At 43.3% G+C, this 21,708-nt stretch overlaps 1 protein-coding gene across 1 annotated transcript in view; it reads left to right on the forward strand.

The window, feature by feature from the left end:
* The window catches only part of CMIP (c-Maf inducing protein), a 132,318-nt gene that overhangs the window by 108,223 nt on the left and 2,387 nt on the right, over positions 1–21,708 (forward strand). Inside the window, exons 11-20 of the mRNA XM_071567234.1 lie at positions 7,723–7,788; positions 8,869–8,895; positions 9,358–9,406; positions 10,875–10,982; positions 13,390–13,506; positions 14,918–15,058; positions 15,989–16,036; positions 16,769–16,915; positions 18,380–18,485; positions 19,602–19,672. Coding sequence (XP_071423335.1) covers positions 7,723–7,788; positions 8,869–8,895; positions 9,358–9,406; positions 10,875–10,982; positions 13,390–13,506; positions 14,918–15,058; positions 15,989–16,036; positions 16,769–16,915; positions 18,380–18,485; positions 19,602–19,672 — 880 coding nt within the window. The remainder of the gene's footprint in view (positions 1–7,722; positions 7,789–8,868; positions 8,896–9,357; positions 9,407–10,874; positions 10,983–13,389; positions 13,507–14,917; positions 15,059–15,988; positions 16,037–16,768; positions 16,916–18,379; positions 18,486–19,601; positions 19,673–21,708) is intronic.

Genomic DNA, 21,708 nt, shown 5'->3' on the forward strand with positions numbered 1-21,708 from the left:
TGAACCTCAGGCATTTTACAGAAGACGGGATGTTGCTGCCAGTGGTTTCTGTTTTTGTTCTTGCCCAGCAAAAATAAATAAAAAAATCCATTTGTCTTCTCCAGGGCTCTTGGGATTGCCCAAGACAGAGCTAGAAAAGGCAGATCAGTGCTCGGCTCAGTGCCTGTGCAGTGGTGGGCAGCACACTCCCCTAACCTCAGTAGGAGTTGGAGGAGGTTATTATTCTCTTAGGTGTTCTCCCTTCACGTGTTTGTAGAAGTTTTATGACTCATTCAGATTTATTTGTATTACAATGGAGTCTCTATTTGTTGACTAGTTGCTTTGGTACAGTGGACCTGTATGAGGGAAGGGGGTGCTCAAATAGTCTTCACAAAATGAAGGCTCCATGGTTTCCTGAGAGGCAAATCCTCCAAATGCCTTCAAAAGGAATATAAAGGAAAATGTTCTTCAGAAACAGCTTGTTTTTCTCCTGGATAAATAAATGAAATAATAACACAAAAGGTGGAGTACAGAAAAGAAGCTTGTAGTAAAATCACAGTAAAACATCATTGACTGTGACAGCCAGCTCTGCTACTGAGTTGCAGATGTCTTTGGGCAAACTGTTACATTTCTTCAAGAATTATTTTTAAACAATGTAAGGCTTAATGAAGTAATAGTTGAATTTTTTAGAATCCAAGACATGGCGGTTGAAATTTGGACTCCACTGTAAACCATGAGCATAAAGCAACACTTAAGGCAAATGGAAATATGGGGCTTTGTTCTCAAGGAATTAAATGCAGTGAAACTGCTGTGATGGAGGTTTTTGTGAAGGTTCTGTCCTGCACTTCCATTTTTCTTCAAAATACATAGTACAAATTTGCAACATAACTCTTTCACTCCCTGCAGATCTGACTTGCAAATAGTCAAGCACACATGCAAAACAGGAGTCAGGACAGGTGAATCCAAAGTACTCTTCCCATTAGATTCTTGAGCAGTTGCTGTGAGGGCTATTTTTATGTTTTTTTCCCTTGGCCTGGGCTCTTCTGCCTTTAAAAATGTGCATTAAAAAAGCACAGCATCTGAGTTTGCTTCATCTGGGGGCTACTAAGCCTTCACCCACCCAGGTGCTTCATTAAGCATGTGCTGTATTTATTCCTGTCCCCTGCACTGTAGCTGTTTTCCATAAACACTCCAGCTCTCAGTCCTGATGCTGCCTTGGGTGCTGACTCACTGAGCATTGACGGTTTTGGTTTCATCATGCAGCTGCCACACACTTATAAACAAATTCACCAATGGGCATGTTCTTCCTCACAGTCCCTCCACATTTCACACACTTGATACGCCAGGTCTCAATCCCTATATAATTTCCTACACAAAGAACTCTTACTTCAGTCTGTACCTTTAAACAGTCTATTTTTTGATTTCTTTGGTGCCTTTTTAAAAACCAAGCTGTGAAAATGGGAGTCTGTTACTGTTACAGGTGTGGAGCAGCTTTGGGGCCTTTCTCAGGTTGTGTGATGGGGGTTCTGAAGGGTGAAACCCACAGTGAAGGACCAGCAATAGCACAAAACTGGTGCAGCTCTGCTCAGATTGCCCAACCAAAGTCCACACCCTGCTTGAGAAATCCCAACCTGTGAGATTATAGGCAGGGCCGTGGCTGTAAATCCTGTAGCTCCACTGATTTGGATACCCTTCCATTCCTGTTCATCCCCTGGGTGATTTTCAGGGCTGAAAGCATTAATGCAGAACTGAGTTCTGCTGATTCTGCCACCAGCTTAGGAGATTTTAGATAAGTTGCTTACAAGTGCCTCATTTTTCTTATCTGTAAAATATAGTAAAGATTTTGAATGTTGTTTTTTAAATGCTGAAACCAGTGATGGAAAAGCATCTTAGAAGGGCTTGCAGTTATTAACAAAAATACATGCTGTTGTGGTGCTGATTCCTTTCATGCTCAAACTTTTCTTGAACAAAGGCTTTCTGTTGCACAAAATACTATTACTGTACTTTGAGAATCTGAGAATATGAACAAAGAGTTGAAGAACATGCCAGTAGGAAGAAAACATTAATTATAAAACAACTGTTATCCAGGAGGTGAGCTCTCAGCAGGCAGTCACTAAAATAATGTTCTTATTAATAACAGTGGTAAGCCAAACATAAATAAGTTGCTTAGCATTGAGTTTGATTGTTCTTTTAGGTGTCTGACTCAATATCATCATCAAAACAGGAGAGTCACCAGCAATGATATCTTTTTTACATAATTAACTTGGGGCAGCAGGGAGTAAATCATTTAGGCAGATTTTAATTATTGAAAGTCTAGCAAATAAGAATTCTCAACAGTAGCTTTGGCAGAGGACATTTTATTGGTCACCTGACTCCTACACAATACTTACTTTTTGGGGAAAAACTGACTTCTAATCTTGCTAAAAATGTTATTTAATAGTCACTGTAATACCTCACTTTTTGCACAGAAGTCTAAAAGGGCAGTTACAGCACCTAGAACATCTTTGACCCCTTTTCTAATGTAGTTGAGTAATAAAGCACAACTATTGCATACTGAAAGAAAACAAAAAAATCATGATTTTAAAGATGTTGGCAGATGACCCAAAGTCTGGGCAGAGTTTAAAGGAGACACAGTCTCTAGTGGAACATGGTATTTTTGTCCTGCACTCAAAAGTGGATCAAACTTCTGTGTCGGTATTCTCTAACACATTCTGGACTCTGATAGTGTTACTGGTGCCAGTCAGTGCCTCCTGAATGCTGCAAGTCTTAAACTGGTGTGTAGAAAATGCACTAAATTCATGGAAAACTTTCTGTCCATCATATTAAATTAGGGGCTCTGAGAACAGCTCAGTGTTGCCCAGCTCCTACTTGCATGTTAATGTTTTCATGAGTTAGGGAATTTCTTGTCCAGCCAAACTTGTGCTTGAACAGCACACCTGTGGGTAGAGGAGGTTTCAGTGCAAGGGGCTGTGTGTCCTCCTCCTTGCTCTGGGTAACTTCAGAGTCTGTTTCGTCTGAAGGACCCCACTGGTTCCCCTGGCAGCACCCAGGGGGCAGGGGGGACACTTAAACTGTGCCTGTGGTGAAGTCTGGATCAACAAATAGCAAACTAAACTGGCTGTGAGAACAGACCCCTCTTGGGGGACCTGTGATGGTGTTGTATCCTCAGCTGTTACCTTTGGTCTGTGTTATTTTTGGTTTCCATGGCTCCCTGTAGTGACAAGGGTCCTTCCAGATGTCCAGACACTTGCACCCCTCTCTGGGGCCAGTGTGACCAGGGCAGTGTCACCTCTTTTGGGTAACCTTGTATTGCTGTTTCTTGAGCCTTCCATGCCAATTGTGAGCAGTGGAGTCTGTTCCTGTCCTCAGCAGTCTGGTCAGGACCTTTTTAGGGTATTTCAATGGTGCTAAATTTTCTTCTTTTGAAAAAAACAGACAAGCCCAGCTGAGAAGAAGGCTGAACACAAAAAGGTACCTCACTCTTTTGTAGCTAGCAGGTTTGTGACTTATGTGACAGAGAGTCTGATGGAGCTTTTCCTCAGCCTGCCCTAGAGCCCTGAGCCCTGTGTCACAATTCAGGGAGTGGGACTTACACCCAGGGAAAGAAGGGATCAGGTAAATGTCCAGAGGGGGTTTGTCATCTTATTGTCTGACAACAGAGGTTATCTAAAAGATTTTTGAGCTTAGCTAGCTACTCAGTCTGGAGAACAAGCTGCTTCCAAGTAGTTTATCTTATCTCTTCATTGTGCTCCCAAAACTGAGGACTTGGGGCTTGTATTCTCTCAAAGAGCAGGGCTTTCCAAACACAAGCACCCACTGGAGCTTCCCCTGCCTGCTCTGCATTCCCCAATAGGTCAGTGGCGTGCTCTGAATATCCCAAGTGGTTTCTCTTGTGTCATGTTTATCGGGGTTGCCCCGGGCTGCTGGTATGTTTGGGATTGTTTGTGCTGCACATGACATATGGGCAGGTTTTCATTCTGGTGAAAGGTGATCCCAGGGAAGGAAAATGTATTATGTTGGCAGGCCAGGAGTGACGATGGCCCAGAGGCAAAGTCACTGCAGTCGGGGATTATTTAATTAATATGATTGTTCTGTGTTGTGGCCAATCCCCTGAAAAAGGTTGCTGTGTGCAGCAGCAGGTGATGGCTCTGAGGAGCTGTCACAGCCTGGCTTCCTGACCCCCAGTCCTTCAAACACTCCATGGGTTGGTCTGCAGCTTGGCTGCTGTGCTGCTCACCTAAAACTGCAGAGCCTGCAAAAATCGGAGCCAGTGAGCACAGCATTTCAGGGAGTCTTTCTGCCCCTTTGCTTGTGTAAGGCTAGTCCTGGGATTTGAGCTGTGTGATGAGTGTGAGCATTGAGCCCAGCACCCTTTGAAGAGCTCCAGAGGGAGTTTGTCACAGGTGCTCTCCCTGGAGCTCTGTGCTCTCTCCTCCTCCTGGCCCTGCCTCTTTGTCTTGGCTCATTGCAGTGCTTGTTAACTGCAGCCAGATAATCCATCTCCTTTCTTTCCCTGCTTCAAACACTTCTGTCTTGTGTTAGAGCTTTGAATGGGCTGGGGAGGAAAAAAAAAAAAGAAAAAGAAAAAAGCAACTGTCTGAAATGAAAGCAGAGTGAAGATGAGATGAGCACAGACAGAAGGAAAATGTTTTTGAAAAGGGAATAGGTGGGAGGAGGAGAAACACTGTAGGCTTTTAATAAGTAGTTTAGTTTTATTCTTGTGCTATGTTTGTTTCAGGTTTCCTAGCTCAGATTGAAGGGATTACAGGCTGTGCAGATTTTATGTTCAGGTCCCACTCATGTGACTAAATTTTATATGTTTCATAGGAAATGGTTTCTGTCTTTCTTCTCCTCCTTGGAAAGCAGGCTGTGAGTTATTTTCACTGCCCTCTCACAGACCTGCTCTGCAAATGGAGGCTCCCCAGCTTCCAAAGTCAGAGTGATACTGTCCAGTTCTGGCTGCAGTTTCACTTGGTCTTAGTCTATCACAAGACACCTTTTTTCTTCCTCTTGCGATTTCCTTTGAAGATCAGCCATGAAAAATTGATTGGTTCATCTTATTACTAATCACAACTCTCCAGATTGCTCAAGAAGGAACTTCAGTCCATGACTCTTAACCTGAGATGTCACACAAGCTCAGCCTCCAACTGAGTCTCAACTTTTAAGCTTCTGTTAGGAGAGATTTGTAGGTGCTCTGTCTCATGGGATGTGAAGCACCTTTAACACCTTTGAATTTCCTAACTCAACCTTTTGACTTCCAAGACTCCGCTGCTCAAAAATCTGCTTTTGAAATTGTCTGCATGAAAATGTGTAATTTCCAAAGGGAAAAATATGTCTTTAAAAAAAAAAGTCTGGACTTGTTCCCACACCTAACAAATGCAGTAAAACCCAGGCTGTGTGGGTCTCTGGCACTTCTCATGGCTGCAGCTCTAGATGTGTTGCATCAACTGTCTCCTACACAGACCTGGTAGGTAAACAAGAGACTTTCAGCTGAACCTGAACACAGGTCAGAGTTCTGTGTCACTGACCCATTGTGTCTGTAGGTCAGAAACAACAAATAGTCTTGTAGAGAGCCTTAATTAATCAAGGCTTTGTTGAAAGAACCCACAGAGCTCATCTTAGAGATGCTGTGCCAGAGGTTTCCTTGTCTTTTTTCAGTTTATATGACAAGCCACATCCTCAAGTGTTTCATGTTATTCTCTTTACACTGGCTAAGTGGTTAAACAACTTCTGTTATGAAGTCCTGCTTCATGTCTTGCTGTTCTGAGACACTAAAAAGTTGATCATCTTCCTTATTTGCTCAGTGTCTAAGCAGGTAAGGGACTTTTTGTCTCTGGAAAGAACCTTACAAATGGATGATCACAAAATGCTCTCCCTGCACCTGACTCACACTGGCTTTAGGTTGGTGTAACACCCTTGTCCCAGAGTTGCTCCTAAGCACAGAATTTTTGATACAGGAGGAAATTGGGCTCACTGGCTTCTAATGCAGCTGGCATAGACACAAGGTTTCATCTTTGCATTGCTGTAGCTTCTCGTGTGCATGCTTCTGGTTTTTAATATGTTAAACTACTTCCAGATCACAGTGGGCTGGTTACTTGCCTGAGGTATTACACATTTTTGTAACCTGAACTCATCCTGTTCTTGGGCAAGTGCTAACTGCTTCCCTGAGTGATCTTTACATCCTGATTCTCCCTTCAAGTACAATTTTTTTGCATGTCGGTCCTTAACAAAACCCTGCTCATGCATTTAAATTTTCTTTGTGTCCAGGAACATGTCTGTGTGGACTGTCCAACATATCATGTGTGTTGTGTGTTATTAGTTTATGGAAATTTCTGGTTTATGTGGTTCAAAAGGTGGATGAGACTTTTCAAAATGCATCCATCTTCAGTTTCTCTGGGCTAGATATTTCTCTTTGCAAAACTGCATTCTTTTGGAACAGTTCCCCTGCATGTGTTGTCTGTCTCTAATGCTATCAGTAGATACTGTCCATTTGAGAACATCACACTTCGTTCCTTCCTAAAGACACACCAGACTTTTGTGCCAAGTTTCCAGTAAGCTGCAGCCAATAATCTGGTGTTTAACACTGAAATCCAAAGGGTAGCAGCAGTAAGAGGAGGTGGTAGGCTGTTGAGCATTGCCTCTACAAACATCCCAACTTGTTTCACCCCATATGATATTTATTTCTGTGTGTACTCATTGTTACTAATGGGAGTGAGGGTGGCGTGGCTGGCAGTGCCAGGGGCTGGGCTTTGGCAAGTGGGTTCTGTGCCTTGTTTTCTCTTACTTTCTATGTTCTTCACTTCATCCAACATACAACGATTGTACCCTTTGTGCAGTGCCTGGTGCAGCAGCTAATCTGTGCTAACCAGCCACTAAATGTTTGAGATCATTGGAAGGATAGGGGTGGCAGTGGGCAAGGGCTGTGCCTACCTGAAGAGCCTTCCCCAGGTGTGGTCAGGCAGCTGGAATGTGGCAGCAGATTGGGATGATGTGCTGCCAGTACATGCTGTACAGCAAAATATTCTCTGTACCCTGGTTCACATGAGCATCCTCTTACGGATGGCTCCTCATAGGACTGTTCTGTATGTTGGTAGCAGAGCTGAAAACCAAACATCAGCTGGGAGCTGTGGTGCTGACACAACAGAGAGGAGATGCTTTTCACTGGGTGCACTGGGCTGAGCTCTCTGCTCTGGTTCTGGTTCTCCTCATTTGTCCTCTTCCACTCAATAATTCTGAGAGTGCTTCCTTCTCTCTAGTCTCTCACCTCTTAGGCTAAAGACTTTGTACTCTTTGAATTGACCCATTCCTTTCTGCCAAGGTCAGAAATGGATTGGGGGATATCTTTGTTTTTACAAATGGGTTTACATCTTACAGCAAATAAAAATTCCAATTACATTCAGAGTAGAGCTGTAAATAGCAATGGCCTGGTAATTGCTGTACCAACTTAGATGAAAGTATTAGTTAGTGATTAAATGTCAACAGGTTTCATAAACAGCAAATGTCTTTAAGTTGACATAAAGAAGGCCCCTCTGGAGGTCACTGTAAATACCAGATTTATTGTGCCTCAGTGCAGAATGTGCTGAAAATGGAAAGGGAAATGTCACTGTAGATCTTTAGAGTGTTTCAGTAAAACAGAAAGGTTGTTATTGCCTGCAGTAAAAAGCTTTTAACTCCATGAACTAACTGATGGCAAAGCATGTTTAAACCTGGTAACCTATTAATAATAAAATGTTCACTTTTCAGGTCAGACTATGATGACTGGAGACCAGCCCTGGCCAGCTTGCTTCAACCAATCCCATTTCCCAAGGAGTGAGTTTACACTGGCTTAGTATTTACTGGATTATTGTTACTGTTGCTTTATGATGAAGTAGAATGTCAAGTAAAAACTGATGATGATGGTGATGATGGGAGCTTTTTGCCTCTAGTATAGATTTAGAATCAAGAGCTGCTTTTGGCTGATGCAAAGGGGTGTAAAGACCTCCCCATCCTCAACTTCCTTCCCTGTTTCTCTAGGATGATCCTGAATAGAAAAGATGGTTAACTAGAGACAGGCAGACAGGAAAGGAAAGAAAGCTGGTGAGGAGGAGAGCAAAGTGAGAGATTTAGTGGAGGAGGAGGCTTTACTGGCGTCACAGAGACTCAGATCCCTTGTATTTTGCATTAAATGAAGAAGCCACCCCACGGCTCAGCTGAGCTCCCTCGGAAACCTATTAATGAGCAGTCGTGTTTATAAAGTGCAGACCTCCATGGACAAAAATTACAACCTGTAATTGTACAATTTGCTGGCTTATCACATCCCCTAATGACCTGATGTCTTGAATCAGAGAGGTCTAATCCTCCACACCAGGTTACCTGGGCTACAGCGAGAGCTTGGAGATAGGCAACAGGGACAGCATTACCTAAGACACAAGTCCTGGGGGAGATATAAACCATACCATGATGCAAGACACTTCACAAAATGACCAGTAATTGCTTTACTGATGTTAATTAGCTGTGACCATACCCTAATTGCACTGCAATTAAAGAATTCACCTGGCTCTTGGAGGTAGCCAAAACTCTACTTGTAATTATATAGCTGCATTGTAAGTCTCTTGCTTACTTTCTTCTGACCCCAAAGCTCTCATTGACGTTAGTCAGAGCCTTGTCTGAGACAGGCTCAGGAAAAGCTACAAATTTGTTCCAAATGATTTTCCCCCCTAGGTTGATGAAAGAGGCTTTATCTGATTTTTTTTGAAAGATTTTTTTTTTTGCCTTGTGTTCTGCAGTTGCTTAGCAAATCCTTTTATTATCTGGAAAGAACTGAAAAGTGGTTGTTTGGCTTTTTAGGCTTTTTTTCCCCTCCCTTCTCCCAAATCCTCATAGTCTTCTGTTTTCTGTTTTAAATTTCAGGGCTCTTGCACATGAGAAATTCACAAAGTAAGTCTGTGGGGCTCATTTGTTTTATTGAAGGGGGGTAATTACTTAAAATACTTGTGCTGATCAATAATAGCAACGATGCATTATTCAGTATTGTGTCTCTAATGGCTTTTATGTGTGAGGGTCTGTAAGCATGTTCAGTTAGCAATAGGAAGGCTTTGTCACTTACTGTGCTAGCAGGAGCCCAAGGACCAAAGCCAGTGGGTGCTGATAGAATTTACAAACGAATTTGTCGGTGCACATCTCTGAAACCTTTTCTAGGCTATTGTGAATAGACACTGTCCTTGGCAATCACGTTTTAGATGTCATATTTTCTTCCTGCTAAAGGACTTCAACTTGTTTCTCTCTAAACTGCATCAATATATATTGTTTAAAGTGTAAATCAAGAGAAACGTGACACCTGTGTGAATACTGCAACCAGCAACTGCTTATTCTTGTCCTTGCTACTCTTATTTTTTTCAGAGAGCTGAAATACGTGATTCAGAGATTTGCAGAAGACCCGAGGCAAGAAGTGAGTTTGTTGGCAGTTTACACAGAGAATTAATTGGAGGGATTGCAAGTGTACTTGTTTAGATCTCTCCTTAAGAAGTTTGTTTCAAAACATGGTGTGGTTTTGCTCTGCTTAAGTCTCTTAAGGAGTAATGACCACTCAGGACACACTGTGTGAATGGTTTCTGTAAGCATGTTTTGTCACCTCCTGTCTGACATCAATTAACCTCCTTGTTCTGCAGCAAACTGCAAGCAGAAAGATTTTCCCACTCTGTGAAATCTCTCAGAGCTTTTTATCATTCATATCAAAAAAACGGAAGCAAGGTCCATGGATCCATACAGCCTACAAAATAACAGGTTTTATTTAGCTGTGTTTCAGCCACATTGTGTGCAAATGACCATAATTCTCATGAATTGGCAGGAGAAAGGGGGTGGGAGGTGTGTTACTGGAGTGAGTGTGTCGCTGCAGCCTTGTGGTGGCTGCTGCTTCAGAGATGCACTTGCAGCTTGTTCAACATCATCAGCTTTGGCTGAGTCAGAGGGAACCTCTCACCCATAATAAATAATCCCTGCTTCTGACATAAAGGAAACAAAGCTCCCTCAAAGTGTGGGTGAGGCTGTATCATCATCATTGCCCAGAACTCCTCATTTTCATGATTTTACCTCTTATGAGCAGTAGTTACCCTTGTCAGATAAAACCTTCCTGTCCTAAAATGGCACCAGGATTTTATCTGTCACTGGTGTTGCATCCCCAAAGGAAAGAGCATGGACCAAACCTCCCCCACACAGACCTCAAAATTGAAATGAAACATCTGTGTCTTCAAGGGAAGTTTTGAAAAAGGGAAAAATTTTTTAAAAAGCTTAATTATGGCTCATTTATTAAACTGTGGGACTAAATATAGTAATCTCTACAGTGAGACAAATTTAGACTAATGGTTGCTCACTGGTGCTGGTTCTTCAGTACAACTTCTGTGCCACATATCCCTGTTGAGTTTTCCCTGTGGACTTCCTTCACCCTGACTCTGGTCAAATTTTACTAGAGCAGGAGTAATAAGATTTTTTTAATGATTGAAATGAGCAAACCATCAGCCACTGCATTTGATATGCAGCTCACATCAGATGTGTAGACACACATGCTGGGAGGACGGGGGAAAAATGGGAGAAGCTCAGAAATTTGGGGGAGGGTTTCTGGTGGTTGGTTTTTTTCAAGTGAAAGGAGCTGTTCTAGATTTAGAGCTGTTTGGTGTTTGATTTGTGTAAAGGGAATGAAAAAGGCCAAGCAGTCAGGGGTGATACAGCTTCCCTCCTTGCTTTTACCAGAAAAGTGAATTCTGTGAGTGGAGACTGATCTGCAGCTCTGCAGGCTGGAATATTAACCATGAAATTCCCAGCAGTCCCTGGTTTTGCAGTCACTTCTTTCAGCCCAGCATGGGAGACTCTGGTGATCCCTGGCAGGAGCTGTAACTTCCCAATGTGTTCCCTTTTGGCAGGTGCACTCATGTTTGCTGAGCGTTCGGGCTGGCAAAGACGGCTGGTTCCAGCTCTACAGCCCTGGGGGAGTGGCCTGTGATGATGATGGAGAGCTGTTTGCCAGTATGGTACGTGTCTGCAATAATGTGAGTTTAGAAATCTGGATCTTTCTATCACCAAATCCATTGGCCTCCCTTGTAGTCACAGTTTGTTTAGCACGTTACTGTTCTCTCTTTGGACTTTGGCTTGTTTTCTCACTGGTAGTGTAAGGCACAAACCATGTGCATATGTATGTATGTGTTTTTGTATTTGTAAATATGTGTGTGTGTCTGTATAAAAAAAACCCTCTCAGGGAACATGGAATACTGGAAGACAGGCTGTTCTGTACATGCACACCTATAGTTTTTACTTATAGGCTGCCCTGGAATTTAAAAACAGTAATATTGACTTAATCAAAGGATGGATGGATAGATATAAAAAGATGTATCAGTGTCTCTGCCCAATTACATTGGTGTGGGGAGGAGTAGTTAGGACCCAGTATTCCATTTCTTTTGTAACTCTGAGAAGGACTGGACAGAAAATTACAGGTTTTAATCAGTGCTGTGATTTAAGCACTGTCTTCCTGTGCAACCTGGGTCAAGTCACGTAGGTCTAACTCTGTATTAATTCTCCATATAGCAAGAATGATGGAAAGGATATTACTGCCTTTCCCTGGTAAGGGGAAAAACATTTGTTGAAGTTGGCTGTTGGGTACACAGTGAAGTGACTTTGGGGGGAGCTACACTTTGTGCATCTCCCACATGCTGAACATTTTGGGACATAAAGAACATGCATGTCTGTCTATCCTCTTAAATTCAGGTGGATCAGATACCTTTGAAACAGATAATGAACAGAGACTGTTCACACAATGTTTCGTCCCTCTTCACTGTTTATATGTCTTTTATCTTTGAAAAGAAAATTCCTTCAGAACTGTATCGTTTCTCCTGAGAGCTGTTGTGGTTCAAGATATTTATGGGCATCAGGAGATGGTGTGCATGGGAAAGCACAATGCTAACACACATTAATATGCAGCACTCTGTGCCCTTTGCAAGGATGTTGATAAATACTTAAAGAGCTGCTAACGACTAACCATAAGTTCGAAAAACATCCTGTTCTGAGATGCACCTAATGTTACATTAGTGTTAGAGTCAGTATTTTCTATTGCTCAAGAAAACCTCTAAAAAAGCTTAATGAAAACTGCATGAAATGAAATCCATTTGGGCTTGAAGGTTAATGTTTTTAAAGGCCACCTGAGCTGATGGATGCTTAAGAAAAAAAAAGATTTTCTGTTTCTCTGAAGACCTTGCTGGTAATGAAGCCATGAGGAAGAACAATTGTGTGGTAGCACATGATTCACATAGAACTGACCTCATCATGGGATGGTTGTAACATTTCCAGCAGTATTGAACATAGCCCAGGCAATGCCATGGACCAGGGGGACCACAGAACAAATTTACAAGGTCATTGTAGAGTAGTGCTGATGCTGATTCTACACAATGGAGCTCTTCCTGCCTAGGCCATTGGAAACTACCAATTCTCATGCAGTGCTCTGCAGCAAATGGTGAATCAGCCATCTAGGCTATGAAATAAGGGCAGGTTCAACTGGGAACCCAAAATTCTCTGCAGCTAATCTTGAAGGCTTGTAAATGGGAAATAATATGGCCAAGCTCTTTTGTGAGGAGAGGCTTTGGTTTGATTTGATTTGTGCAAGTGGCTTTGCGTTTCTGCCATGGATGTTACTGTGGGACATCACATGATGCTTTCTGGAGCTCAGGGACAGTCTGCAGAACACCTTTTTACTAGTGGGCTTGAAGGAGTCCTACTCAGGGAATGGTCTCAGCATTGCTTGCCTTTCAGGGAAAACTGAGCAAAAGAGAAAACAAGATACTGACTCAAGCACATGAGAGCACATGAAGTCATCTCTGACTTCGGGCTCAGGACTGCTGGATTTTCTTAAAGCAGCCCTTCTTTTCCCAGTCAGGTCCTGTCTGTTCATCCTGAACAGGTGATTTTGTCCATCAGCACCCCTTAACTAAGGCCAGCAGGTTGCCAGCACTGCTGTCTTTTACCCAGACTCAAAACTCTTGCTCACCAGCTGGCATTGCCAGGGAAACCTGACTGCAAACAGATGTGAGAGCAGAATCTCCGGTGGTTCCCCTGGGGTGGGGTCAGCATGTTCCTGGGCATGGGGGCCATTGCACAGCTGCTCTGGTGTGTCCTGGGGAGCCTGTACCACCCCGTGGGCTGTCAGCTGAGCTCCCTTATGGAGGAAAACTTCCCACTCCCTCAGACCTCACTAGGCATAGCCTTGTTCAGAAAGTCACTTCCATTCAGCAATAAAGCTCTTGAGAGACTGCAGCCTTAATTGTAATGAGGGCCCCGTTCCTTTGAGTTTGTTGCAAATATTTAATAGTTTTTGACTGCACAACACCCCTTCCAGGGGTATATGTGTTTCTTAGGCTCACACTCCTAACTTTACCTCTGTTTCTCAAATAGGTTCATATTTTAATGGGATCCTGCTATAAAACAAAGAAGTTCCTGCTTTCACTGGCTGAAAATAAATTAGGACCTTGCATGCTACTGGCTTTGAGGGGTAACCAGACAATGGTTGAGGTAAGCCCTAAACATATGTGGTTTATGAGCAGTGCTGAGACTTGGTTTCACACTGGCTTTCCCAGCAGAGCTCAGGTTTGTGTTGTGTCAAACACCACCAGCATTTTCTGCAGGTGTGTTTCTCTTAGTTAAGTGGAACAGAATATTGTTGTTCTGCAGATGCAAATGTGGATTACATGAAGTTTTGTTGCCAGAATATTTGGAGAAGGAAATTGTTTGCTGTAATGCAGCTGGAGAGGTTAGGATGGGAAATAAATGGCCATGATGGTGTTGGCTGTGGTGAGATATCAGAATTCACAGCCACAAGGCTTTTCCATGACAAAATGCCTGCTGTTTGTCTTGCCACCTGCAAAATGAGCAGTGCACAGGAAATATATTTACAAAACCTTATTTGCTTGCATTTTTTGTGCTTATGATGGGTTATTTTTGTTGAGTTAAAAGTTTATATGTATTTTCTGGGTTTCTTAAGAGAAATTTCGTGATAAATGTCATATTTTAATTGGAAGTAGAGGGTGGATAAATAAGTGGAAGGAGTAACAAATTTTGAATGACTTAGATCTGCCCATGCTAATTTAATCCAGTAAATAAGGGAGCATGCTGCATGCATTTGAATATAATATTGCTGGCTTTTTTTTTCCATTAAAAATAATTGAAATTATGGAGGGAATAAGAGCTTTGCATTTTAATTGCAATGGCATGATGCATAGCTGAAAAGGCAAGGCAGCATGGAGAGGCAGCTTATGTCCTAAGTCTGTGTGACCCACTGGAATCAGCTCCTGAGGTCCAGCTTTTTGCTGGCAGCCCCTTTCCCAGGGGTGAGTCAGGTGTGTTCCCAGTGAGCTGGAGGGTGTCCTGGCCAAAGCAGTGAGCTCCCAGCATCATCCTCTCTTGGAGCCTCTCTGACTTTTCCCCATCCTGTCTCATGGACTGGATACACCTCACATGTGTTCTGCTTGCACAGAAACCCCAGCACTTAGGGACAGAAAATCCAGCACTTAAGGAGCTGCTGGAGTGTAATGTCCCAGCTCTGCCAGCCCACAGTCTGCCCAGTGTACCTGGGAAATACTGGATCGATTGTGCCTGTTCTGAAGAGGGCTGTGGCATGGAGCCATCTTCCAGGTCTGATGCAAAGTAATTGCACCTCTCAGGCAGGAGGAACAAGCACTAATGGAAGACAGGGTAGACAGGCTGACTTTTGGAGATTACAATTCATTCTTTACAAATAAAAAATTGGTGTCTTGTCTTGGAAGGTCAGTAAATGTTGCTACAGTCCTCTAGTCTATGCTACGGGATGAATGCTCTAGAAACTTAGCAAGGAATTTAAACTCCCAAGCCCAGTGTAATTAGGATATTTGAAAGAAATGGAATGCAAGCCCCTGCAGTGACCACCCCTCTTTCATTCTGCTGCTAGATTTTGTGTTTGATGCTGGAATACAACATCATCGATAATAACGACACCCAGCTCCAGATCATCTCTACCCTGGAAAGCACAGACGTGGGAAAGAGAATGTATGAACAGCTGTGTGAGAGGCAGAGGGAGCTGAAGGAGCTGGTATGTGGCCCTGCATGCAGGATTGCCATAGCACGGTGGGGTCTGGGCTTTCCAGAAATGGAGGTTCAAAAGAAAGACAAGCAGGGTGTGAAATTCCCAGTTAACAACAGGATGGGAGCAGTATTTGGAGGATTTTCCTGTGAATATATATCCTGTGTGGTATTTAGTGATGTGGCTAATCCCATACTATGCTTACAAATGATATTTAATAACCTGCTTAGGATCTGTGTGAAAGAATAAAGGTGAAACCCTGCTGTCTCAAGATCTTACAAGTCAGCTTGTCAAATTCTGCCACCTTTTGACATATGAGTAGCAAATACTTTTAGTGCTGGCCAGCATTTCTGAGTGCTCTGTCATTCACAGCATTTCACTGAGATGGTCTTTAGGTCTAGTTCTCAGAGCTAGAGCCTATAGAAAGGGTTTTTTTCCTGGTTTTAAAGACAGAATATACAAGATTGAAAACGGATCTGCTCTCATTAGCATTTTTTTACCTATACAAACATAGCCCTGCACAATCTTCCTCTTCCCTCTTTCACATTTATATTTGTCTTTAACCTCTGCTCCCAGCCTGAAAAGTAGGTGCTTTTTTTGAAGTCAAACAAATGATTTTATCAGCTGCAGTCTCAACCCCTTTGCTCTCTTAGTCCAGCATTTTAAAGCTGTTTCCTTTAAAGTGATAGTAGCCAAATACTGCCAGGCTGAAGCAGACAAATGGCATGAAGACCCACTTAGCTGTGGTTAGTGGGTGTCCCCTGGGTAGCAACAGGCACACTCAGAAAAAAACTTGTCAGTGCAGAAAAAGCAGGGATGAGGTGGCAGGAAGCTTTGAAATCAGAGCAGGGTTTGCTTGAGTGAAGAGCTTGCTGTTCTTCAGTGGGTCTGAAATGCAGAATGGAGACTTGTTTGACCAAAGTATCTTCTCTTTTACAGCAAAGAAAAGGTGGCCCCACAAGGTTAACACTGCCATCCAAGTCCACAGTAAGTTAATCATGTCAATAGAAAAACAAGCTTTGTCTTTCCATATTTAAACACTTGATTTATGTGTGCCATGTGGCACAGTGGTTTTGGGCAGTTGAGTGGGGAGCCATTTCGCTTGCTCTGTCAACACAACTGGAGTTTACACAAGTAAGGGCACATTTCTTCTCTTGGGTCTGTGCAGCAGTTTCCAACCCCAGCACAAGCATCAGACTGTCAGGTCTATAATGCTGTGCAGATTTGGGGACAGAATTTTACATTAAAAAGGCAGACTTCCATGATGTCCAGTTCTGGATCTTGGACATGGAAATCTCAAAGAGACTCAGCACTGTTGCAGTTAAGCCTGGTGCAAACCCAGACTAACTCCACTGAGGCCAGGTAACAGTCCTGAACACAGCTGGGATCTCAACCTTGTGGTTAAATCCTCGTGAAGTTTAAAGACCCAACTTCAGCATTTGTCCTGACACTGAAGCCTTCATGTCTCATAAGGATACACACGCAAAGAACATTTTTGTCCTAATGTTTGGATAAATTTTTCCCAGGGTGTGTGAAGCAACACTGCCACAAGAGCCCAGCTGCTTGCCAAACAAACAGAAACTTCTCTGTGTGGTTCTCTGTTACTGTAAACAAGTGGAGTAATTGTGCAACTCGTACCGGTTACCAGTATCGGTGACACGGATGGTTCCGGGCTGCAGAGTCCATAATCTTGATTTCCAATCTGTTGTCCCCTTGCAGGATGCAGACCTGGCCCGCTTGCTAAGCTCGGGATCTTTTGGGAATCTGGAAAACCTCAGCCTGGCCTTCACCAATGTGACAAGTGCTTGTGCTGAGCACCTCATTAAACTGCCTTCGCTCAAGCAGCTGAACCTGTGGTCGACCCAGGTAAGTGCTGTGCAGTGTGAGGCTCAGAGCAGGAACCAGCGCTGACTAATTCTGAAATTCCACATCACATCAGCACAAGAAGAGTGTGTGAAGAGCCTTGCTCAGATGACTTTGTCCTTATGCTATTTTTACAGGGCCTTTCCTGTGGTCTCATTCATCTGGGTGGCTGATTTTTTTCTACCCCCATTTTATTTTTTAAAACGTATTTTATTTTTAATTATAAAAGGGTTGCTGCTATCTTGGGTTGAATGGTCCAGTTGGGCATTGTTGCTGCTGTGTACTGTGCAGTGCCTGTGCTCTTCATTTGAGAAGTGCTTATGTTTTCATGCATTTGGGACAAAAACATGATCCTCTGCATCTCACCTAGTCAAGCAAAGCACAGAGTCTGTGCAGTTCAATCAGTGAATTGCTGTGTATGCTGATCTACCCCACAGCAAGAAAAAGAAACTCAAATAATGAATACATAGAAAGAAAATATAGTGATAATATGGTTATTTTATAAGCAAAAAGAGACCAAGTTAACTGAATAAATTATCGAGCTGTTCATTGAAAGAACTTTTAAAATTAAATTTGCTTCTACATTTCCCTGCTGGTTTTGGTCTCTGAGCTTCTCCACTGAGTAGGTTTTCTCCATTTTCTCTTAGCACCTATTTGTAGTGCTTGCTGAAAATATGATTGTTCTCAGTGCAACCACAAAAAGCAGCATTGTTGTACCCAAATGTCATGTAAATATTTTGGTTTGTGGTCCTAACTACCTTGTATCTCAGAAATGTCCTTTTTGTATGGGTAGTATGAACTAGAAACTAATTGCCTGCTTTTTTTAAGACTCTTTGTATCTCCTCCAGATTTTTCTTAACAATACAACTTTTGAATTTGAAAATTTGGAGGCTTCTTGCTCAAAATTAGTTTGATTTCCCTGGACAAAGGTTTTGTGGGGGTTACTTTGGCTTCTTTTTTAATTAAAAAACTAAAAAAGGGGTTAGATTCCATTTTATTTTGCGATATCCTGGTTTCCATTAATCTTAGAATTTAGAAACAGCAGAAACCAAGTGGGTCAATAGAACAATTACCAATCAATAGTGCATTGTTCTTGAGACCAAAATAGCTAATTAATACCACTTGCATTGTGCTTTTTCTGTGTGATGTGGTTGGGAACTGGCTGAGGCTGCCATAACCATCGTGTATAGCCTGGGTGGGAGCCCACTCATACAGAGCCCGGGCTTCAAAGGCACCACTCTAATTAAGTGATGGCCTGTGGTTAAGTGTGCACAAGTCACTTAATTTCTCTGTTCCCTGCCTGCTAAACAGGGATAAAACTATTTGCTTTCCCTCCCATCATTTGTGATTGTGGTGAACGCTCAGAGTGTGGCTTTGAGGGCTCATCTGCAAACCCCGTTTCCACGTGCCCTGTTTGCAAAGGATGCTGGTGCACTGTTTGAACCCAACTGTGCTTGTGCCCCACAGTTTGGAGACGCAGGGCTGCGGCTCCTGTCTGAGCACCTCACCATGCTGCAAGTGCTCAACCTGTGCGAGACTCCGGTCACGGATGCGGGGCTGCTGGCACTGAGCTGTAAGTGACCCAACCAGCTCTGCAGAAGGATCATGGGGGTTCTGAGCAGTTCTTGTGGGTCCAGACAGGAGGCTGAACTTTTGGCTGCCACAGCGATGCTTCTGCAGGGATTTAGGACAGGCTTTGGTTGTGTTTGGGTTTCAACTTCCCTCCTCCCTGCCCATTCATGCTGCTGTTCTGCTGTGAGATGGTGTCCTGAGCCTGATGGCACTTGGTGGCCTCATGTGGGCTTTGTTAGACTGGACAATACTCCAGCTCTTGCCTCTGCCTTCACTTATGGTACCTGTCTCCATCTCACATGGTGACCTGTTGCCCTGGAACTTCCCAGCTTTCTTCCCACACCCTCCCATGGTTATTCCCTCTGGGTGGAGCCCGACCCTGTGGTGCAGGAGGGGAAGATTGCAAAGCCATGTGGCAACTTCCCAGTCAGTTTAGCGACAGTGCACAGTAGGTTCCATACTCTTTCTGGCATTTTTTGTTCCTTCTTTTTTTGGGGAGGTGAAACTCTCCCTATTCTTAGGTTAAACAAGGCAAGGCAGAGTGAGACATTCAGAATTCCCTGAGCACTGAGAGCTGCTCCACATGCCAGAACGAAACCCTCTCCTGCATCCAGCAGTGTATTATAAACTTTGCTGTTGTATTTAAAGGGCCGCTTTCATAGCCTTGATCCTAAGCAGACGTGCCAGACAGGCCAGTAGTTATGGCTCATCTTAGGAAACTATTCTGCTAAGTACTGGAGCCTAAAATGGGAACAGGGGGGAGCAGAGGGAGGACTGCTGGATCAGCATGGCCCCTGTGAGCACCACGCAGAGCACTGAGAGCGGGCACTATTCACAATAATGTGCAGGAAACCGATTATGAGAAGTTGACTGAACTCCTTTGAAGTCAGCAGACTTAAGCATATGCTTAATGGCCCTTCCTAAATAGGGACTTTTTCCTGGATGAGGGCCCAAACAGCTGTTTATCCATTTGTACTTCTATATTTTACACTATTCAGCTTTTCCCTGAGAGTGCTGCACATAGTCATGTCTTGTTTATGCTTTGGCCTACTGTAAGTTGGATATTTTAAGAAAATGCAGCATGATCGTAAATAACTGTGTGTTTTCTCTTTTTTAGCCATGAAGAGCCTGTGTAGTTTAAATATGAACAGCACCAAACTTTCAGCAGATACCTACGAAGATCTCAAGGTATTTGTGAATTGCATCCACTAAAGATGAGAAGTAGATTTAGCAAGTGCATGGTGGTGATGCCTAGTGCAGAGAGAACTGGCCCCATGGAGTGGGTAGAAAGTTATCTGATGAGGTTGAAGTGGATTGGTTTTGGGAGAAAATGACTGAAAACAGCATAGGGAGGTTGCTGGATTTGCTGGACCCAGGAAACATTTAATATACTGAATGAAGAAGTATGAGATAGAATCAGAAACTGAATCTTTTCACCAGTGCTCTCAACAGTAAAGGTTTCCTAAATAGGAGCATGTTTATTATTTCTGATGAGGATACACAAACAGGTAAAGTCTAGTGCACACCATGTGCTATACTGTTAACAGGGCCAAAACCAACATGGATAAATAGTATTACAGAGCTTTGATTAGGAAGGCAAATGGAGAATTAAAATCACTGAGGAGGGTGGAAGTTTCTCTTGACAGCTCTAGGAGTGGATTGGGCTTTAAGTAGAAATGTCTGTGCAGATGCCCAGTTCCCAAACATGACATGTAAGGTGCCTGGTGTGGCTGTGAATTCCCAACACTTTGACAAAATGGTGCAAAGAACTAGAATGTAGTTGTGGAAGGGGAACAGCCCCAGGTGGTTTCAGACAAAGCTTGCCTGAGATGTGTCAGCTTTCATGACTTCACATGGACTTTGCCTTCACTTTGGTGGTGTGTGAGTCGCACCTCCCAAAATTTTACCTTAGAAACCCAAGGACTCCAGATGAAACTTGACATTGGGTTATCTTGTATGTTGAAACCTTAGATTGGGTCAGGTTTACTCGAAAAGTCACAACCTTGGGTTGAGTTTCGAACTTGAGGGCCAGCCGTGAAACTGCTCTGCTTTCAAAATTCACTGCAAACATCTATCTTTGGTTCTGGCTGTGGAGTCAGGGCTCCCCCAGGGACTCAGTTGCAATTCTGCTGGCATGGAGTTTTCAAGATCAAGTTTTCAAAACTTGTGTCACAATTGTATATGCAAAGAAGTCGTCCTTGGAATCAACAGCTGGCTTGCAGATGGGTTGACACAATGGAGCTTGTATCAGGCCCCAGGCATTTACAGACAATCAAGGTCAATGCTGTATTTGGCCTGGGGCTCTGAAATCACATCTATTGAAAGGCTCCCCCAGTCCCACCCCTGCTTTTGAGCCCCTTTGCCACTGACTTATTACTGAAACTCATGTTTTCCCAATTGGTTCCCTCTGCTCTGGTATTGCATTAACAGTCCTTAGCAGCAACACAAGAAAGTGACTTGCCAGGGCAAACAACACAACTGGCTGTGACACAGCCCCAGTGATTGCAGAGAATTCAAAATCCTGAAAAAACATGCAGGAGTCACTTTTCCACCGTCACCTCTTCCACTGAGATTTGTCTTGGTGGCCATTCTTTACTGCTCTGTGTGTGTTCAAAGGGAGGGGAATGGTTTCTCTCCCTGGGGCACATGGTTGTAGGTCTTTTCAGAACAGCTCAGACTTCAAAGAATGCATTTTTGATACAAATCTTTCCTTCTTTTCCCCTTGGTCTGTGAGAGAATTTGGGGCACAAACCAGTGATGACATTTCCTCTCGGCTCCATTCCCCACCCCACTAAACACACTTGCACACACACACAGACACCCACATATGTACCAGGCAGGCTGAACCAGACAATAAATAAACACCCACTACTGAAGTCATTATTGCCTAACTGAAAAATTATTTGCTGGCAGTGTCTGTAGGATTATGACTAGCTCTTATCAAAATATGCGTGCACATAAATCAAGGAGTGAGGTAATAATGACTCCTAGAAACTTCCAAGTCCTCAATTATGCCCCAGCCTAATTAAACGTGTTTATTTGTTTTGAGAGAATTAGCCTTGCAATTATGGTTGGAGGGGCTGGAAAGGGGATCTACAAGTGGGAACAGCACAAGCAGCGAATCCCTGTCGGCCTCGCATGGGGTAATTCAGGAACGGTGTGGAAGTTACGGAAGGGAGACCACAGAGACACCAAAAGATGCTAAACTCTTCAAATTCCTTTAG

The sequence above is a fragment of the Pithys albifrons genome, chromosome 12 (assembly GCF_047495875.1).
Source record: "Pithys albifrons albifrons isolate INPA30051 chromosome 12, PitAlb_v1, whole genome shotgun sequence".
Taxonomy (NCBI): domain Eukaryota; kingdom Metazoa; phylum Chordata; class Aves; order Passeriformes; family Thamnophilidae; genus Pithys; species Pithys albifrons.